Below are 6,406 nucleotides of genomic sequence, written 5' to 3'. Positions count from 1 at the left end.
CCAATTTTAATATTACAATATTTTTGTCATTGTAGGTCAATAATACTGCACAGACTTACGATAGATTGAACGAAATGATACCATCACAACAGCAACTCCAAATGTCTCAACCACTGCAAGATATCACTAATTCTCAAATGATGCGCAATACAAGTTTACATCAAGTACGTAAATTTTATCACTAAAAAGTAGTTTATAAAAATATTGCCTTCCCTTACAGAAAAATAAGGCTTCTTGCAAATATTTGCCGCAATGTTGCTGCAAATAGTTGCGGCAATATTGCTGCAAATATTCATTTTTCGTATGCAAATTAGTTTTCTTGCAAACAGTTGCTGCAACATTGCCGCAACAAATTGCGGCAATATTGCGGCAAATGTTTGCGGGAAAATCAGTAGCTGTGATTGTTGCAGCAATATTGCGGCAAGTTCATTAGCTGCAATGTTGCAGCAATATTGCAGGAAAATTAATTTCTTGCAATATTGCGGCAACATTGCAGCAAATCTTTCAACAATTCAGGTGTAAAATTTGGAATTAAAAACTAAACATTTAATAATTTATGATTTAATAATAAAAAAAAAAATGTCTCTGTCCTCTATAGGTTGAAAATGGTCTCTGTCCTCTATAGGTTGTCGTGTTACATCTGTGTAGCTTTCAGTTCTGTTCTCTGTAAGTCTCACTGTCCTTAAAGTTGAATTTTCTGATTTCAAAAATACTGCAAAATAAAAGTTGAAGAATTTTAATTAGTAGACATAAAAAAAATAACTAAAATTATAAAGATACACAGATATAAGTTACTACTATATGGTTTAATTTTGGATGTAACGTGTCTTCTGATTGGCTGACGTTATTTTGTTATCAGCCCATATACTTAATTTAGTCTTGTGACCGTGATGTCATCAACGTTTTTTCATAGCTTTTTACGGTTTAAAATGGAATTTAGTATTAAATTATAAGAAATGACTGTAATATTTTTTCTGTCTATTCAAAATAACATAACAAATTTGGTGCTCACTGTTAAATGACTTGCTATGAATGAATTTGTTTCACTTAAAGGGTCAATGTCTAAAAGTGATTAAGTCCTTCTAGAAATTGCATATAACTATAGAATACATTTAACCTCATGCCAGTACTAGGTTGTTATTGTTTTTTTTGAATATTTGTTTTTCATTGAACTATAACATAATTGGTCTTGTCTATTCTTTAAAATGTTAATTTTTGTGATAAGTTGTGTATATATGAAAGCTATACATTGTTGCCATTTGTTGACAATAAACCTCTTATTGGCACAGTTAAATCACAGATATCTAATTTAATACCAAACTGCTTTTATTAGAAGATTTCTTGTTTCAATATAAGTAATGTTATTTCTAAAACATACAGTAATTAAAAGATTTAAAAAAATATCTCCTGTCTTACACAATTTTGATAATATTCATGTGCATAAATCTATTGTCTAATACTTTTGCCAACTCTATTAAATTAAGAAGACTCTTTATTTATCACTATTTGAACTGTTAAAGAGCATGCACTTATTCAAAATGGTGGACATTCAACTCCATTTTACTTACCAAAAGATGTTGTCCAAATTGTGTGTAAACACCAATCTTCCTGAATCCAAGAGTCATGTCAACTGAAGGCTATCATCTGCATTACCCAGTGTCAATAGAATCAATTGGATCTTTTGGATCTAACATGTCTAAATCCATTGTAAAATTCATATTACTTTGTTCCTGATAGAAGACATCTTTGTTTGTTGTATGCATGTTCCTGTCCAGTTCAAATTTTGAATATATGTTGATCAAGGTTGCTTAGGGTATTGTTTCAATGTGATCCCTTTGAAATTTGCCCATAATTATAAATATCCATTGCCTAAATCTTGAATATTTGTTATTTATTATAATAAATAAATAATTATAAATACATTTTTTTTTATCTTTGGTGTTATAAGTTATAATGGAAATATATACAAACAAGAAATGCTCTGCCCTTAATTTGGCCTCAAACTCTGTGTACATTAATTTATGGTACTTCCTGTCTTTACCACTCCACAGATAAAGAAAACCAGATGTGCACGGCACATTACATTTCTATCACCAGCTCATATTACTAATTGAGATGAGAAAGATAATTTGTGTATAAATAATTTTAAAATAATGATACTAGAAATTAAACTGCAGGTGAGGCTAAATTCATTTGATGGAAAATATTAGAATTAAAAATATTGTTTATAGAAAAATGTCACAAAAAAGTGACAAAAAGGCATAATAATACATATAGAACAAAAAGTATTATGACTCAATTATTTAGATTAAATTTGTTGAAATGAATACCAAAGTATTCTTTCCTTACAAAATATCTAAAATTGTGATAAACGTGCAGTTTAGAAATTCTATAATTGTTATTTGAAGATTATTTCAAATAAATTATTCAAATATCCAGATTTATCTGAGTAAAATAAAGTATGACCATAACAAATTTAGATAATTTGAAGTAATTCCACAACCGAATGTTCAAAAAAACCATACGTTGTGTATTATTTGAACCTTAAATCTTTAAAAATGTAATATTTTAAAATGCTTCAAATATTGGTGCATTACTACATGTCTGATATTATTAAAGAAACTTTTCTTGCAAAGTTGTTGCAAATAGTCATTCCTTAAATAATAAAAGAAAAGGTTCCTGCAACTTTCTGGCAAACAAATTCTTTCTTGCAACATTGCAGCAAACTTGCTGCAATTTTCTTGCAAACAAATTTTGTTGCAGTAACATTGCGGGAATATTGCAGGTAGCTGCAACAACCTGCAACTTTCTTGCAAACACTTCTTGCAAACAAATTTGTTTGCCGCAATATTGCCGCTATATTGTTGCAATATTGCAGCAAACTTTTCATTTCTGTAAGGGTTAACACTATCAACTTCAATGGTATTTTTAAACATAATGTACTTTTATTTTATTGCACGGTAATAGTTGCGGCTTTATGAGTAAAACTCTTTATACAAATGTAAATCCGTAGTTATTTCTGCGTACTAAACGTTATACAGATGTCATCTCTGTTATTTTGTTTATCATCATATACATGTTCATGTATCTGAAAATGCACTAACATTACTCAAATATTATATTTTTGTTTTAGAAAGTGAAAATATAAAAATAAGAAGATGTAGTTTAATATTCATCATGTTATGACAACTATCTAACAGAGACTAACTGATCAAAAAGTTTACAAATATTTGTCACTGTACGGCCGTTGAAAAAAAGCAAAACTTATACATATTGATTAGCTATGTATAACTGAATGTCTTTAAATAACAAATTTATGTAAACAAAAACGAAAACACCAACGGCCCATTTTGTGTACAAATTTGAAAATTATCAACACTTTTAAGTTAGTTTTTTTAAACCTTTTCTTATTTGCTTTCAGTCAGAAGTTAGTCCATATTATAAAGACTTGTATGCAAGAAAATTTATACAACGTACTGATTCTGGTATAGCAGGCCTGAAACGCCGTCATTTGGAAACAGAAATTTATATGTCTCAGGTAAGCATCTTAACTAACGTGTAACTCTATAGAATAAAAGGTGATGAAACAAATTGTAATCTAGTATTTGTTTGTTACGCACATTTGTGAACGTACTTTTAAATGTTATAGTAAAATTATTTATAAATTTTTAAACTAAAACAATAAAAAAAATAATGTTCTTTTATCATGTTTATTATGGACTTTGCTTAATTCATAATCACGTCTTGAACTCTTTAAAGGAAAAGGCCCAGTAAGACCCCTTTTTGGCATATTTGGTAGATTTTTCATATTTGAGCTTGAATCGGGACGTTTTAAATAACAAAATCAGTTAAAATCTTTCACATGTTTCACATAAACTTATTGATTCAAATGAATTAGACACTTAAGTGTTTAAAAAGTGGTCAAAATCTTTCGTAAGATGAACCTGAAATTTGAGGCCAAAATCGGTTCTTACCGGACCTACTCCTTTGTTACATTTGTTACTTTCATTACTTGGTTTGATTTTATTGTAACTTTATTTTTACGCTTTTTAGAATCGTGAAGAATGGGACAGTAGCTTGTATCCGGAAGAGTTGTTCCCTAAAAAAGTATCCAAACTTACAGAAATGCAAACTTTTCATCCCGCAGTTAATGCAGTTATAGACTTCAAACCAAATTCAGCTTTGTCCGCGGGTACAAACGTTTTTCTGTCCGGCTATTGGAAGAAAGGACTTGTTATGAATATTGAAAATGATGACAGTAAAGGGAAGGTGTATACCATAAAAGGAGCTTGAAAATGGCAAAATTCACCAAGTTTCAAAATATTTGATTCGTCCGAATTTGATTTAGATATTTATTTTATGAATTCCAAGTCATTTTAAAAGTTGTGCCAAATAAAGTCTACTTTTCACTTTGAAATTAATTAATTATATTTTATTAAATAGAGTTAAAAAAAGATTGATATGAGTGCCAATGAGATAACTTTACATCAAAGTCACAGGTTTTAAATGTAAAAGTACATTTGTTTAATATATTGATTTTCGCCAACAAGACAGTAACTTATCAACACAACTTGTAACATCATATTTTGATTGACAATGAGACAATTACGGGAAATAAATAAATACTCGACATCCAACCAGTAACAAAAAACCTACAGGTGCTGCATTATAAAATGAATGCCAATGAGACAATATGGCTCTTTACAAAATAAAATATGTTTTTTTATTAACTATAGGTTACCGTATAAATAACCCTGCAAAAAGTAATCTTATACAACCGAGAGTTATCAACAACCAGCGAAAAATAATTGAAACAGTCTTATTTAAATACATAACAAAAACTTGTAAACAAAACAACTATTCACCAAAGACCAAATATTTTTGCTGTATGCAAATATTTTTTTTATAACCTTCAACATGGAGCACATTGAACCAGGCTATTTAGAAACACAATGAATAGTGTAAAACAGTTTGAAAGAGAAAACCAACGGCATAATTTACAAATAATACAACAACAAAAAAATGACTTTCAAAAACACTAAAAATAACCAATGCATTAACCCAATTTCCGTTACATACTTGATTGTAAGCGGTGCAAATGTGCTACCATAAAACTTTATCATTTCATATCATCGCACTTTAGCGTGTTATACCATCGCACTTTAGCGTGTTATACAATCGTACTTTAGCGTGACAAACACCATCGCACTTTAGCGTATCATGCCATCGCACTTTAGCGTGTCATACACAATTGCACTTTACCTTGTCATAGACCATCGCACTTTAGCGTATCATGCCATCGCACTTTAGCGTGTCATCTTTTTACACTTAAAAACAAACAACAATCGCACTTTAGCGACTTACACCATCGCACTTTAGCGTAGACCATCGCACTTTAGCGTGACCATCGCACTTTAGAGTACCATCGTACTTTAGAGTCTTACATATAAAAACTAATTATTCAGAAACTCTTATTAACTTTTCGACGCACTTATCTTTCATACCGACGCTTCTGAGTCAAAGATTGGTCTCTTGGGACTATTAAATTATCATTTTCCTCTTAAATCTTGAAGGTAGACTAATATAAATAGATATATACTTGTGAATTAATTAAGACATGAAGTTATTTATAATTTGTAACCTAAATCAATTACATATGTGTCTTAGAATAGTGTAATTGCTATTTTTTTCCAATATGTTTAAAATAACTTATTTAAGTAATATTTTTGTCATTATTTTTAAAGTAACCCACTTTCTCTAAACTCCTATCAAATCTGATAAATTCTTTATTTTATGATATAAAATGTTGTTTAAAATCATGAAAACTACATTTAGTCTATGTTTCTATTGAAAATTAAAATAACTCTATTAAGTAATTTTATTATTTTTAAAATAAAAAATTACTTATATAAGTAATTAAACAAAATAACTTGTTTAAGTAACGCCCCTGACTGCTCAAAGGCGAATATAAGAAACCCAAGGGTGTATAAGAATCAAATCAGTTGAGGAGCTTAATGAGTTCGAAGGACCTAAAACGAAAGTCAAATCTATCTTAGGATCAATTATACCTGAGGGGTTTGAAAAATGTAAAATCACAAAAAAATACTGAACTCCGAGGAAAACATTTGTTTCTGAATAAACTCAAAATTTATAAACAGACAATGATAAAAAGGTTTGGTAAAAATCATGTCAGTACTAAATTACTGAGCCGATGATACCCTCGGGGACTGATTGTCTTTAGCAGCGTTTTTTTAAATAACTTTATATAAATTTTAAGTGTTGATCGATTTGAAATAAGTTGCATAACAAAGAAACAATCAAGATCAACCTTTGATCAATATCATTGTTACGTTGAATCAAATGCAATTAAATGATTAAACATATTTTTTCAGCAAATCCTTCGTGT

The 6,406-nt window shown here is 29.4% G+C and overlaps 1 protein-coding gene across 1 annotated transcript; it reads left to right on the top strand.

Moving 5' to 3' along the window:
* The first annotated feature begins 2,977 nt into the window (after positions 1-2,977).
* On the top strand, positions 2,978-4,358 carry LOC134699364 (uncharacterized). Its single transcript, XM_063560969.1, has 3 exons — positions 2,978-3,001; positions 3,422-3,538; positions 4,054-4,358. Exons 1-3 carry the CDS (start codon positions 2,978-2,980, stop codon positions 4,291-4,293), a joined length of 381 nt encoding a protein of 126 aa, XP_063417039.1. The 3' UTR covers positions 4,294-4,358.
* The last annotated feature ends 2,048 nt before the right edge of the window (positions 4,359-6,406 follow it).

This window comes from Mytilus trossulus, unplaced genomic scaffold (genome assembly GCF_036588685.1).
Source record: "Mytilus trossulus isolate FHL-02 unplaced genomic scaffold, PNRI_Mtr1.1.1.hap1 h1tg000050l__unscaffolded, whole genome shotgun sequence".
Lineage (NCBI taxonomy): Eukaryota > Metazoa > Mollusca > Bivalvia > Mytilida > Mytilidae > Mytilus > Mytilus trossulus.
This window is presented reverse-complemented; position numbering and strand designations above follow the sequence as displayed.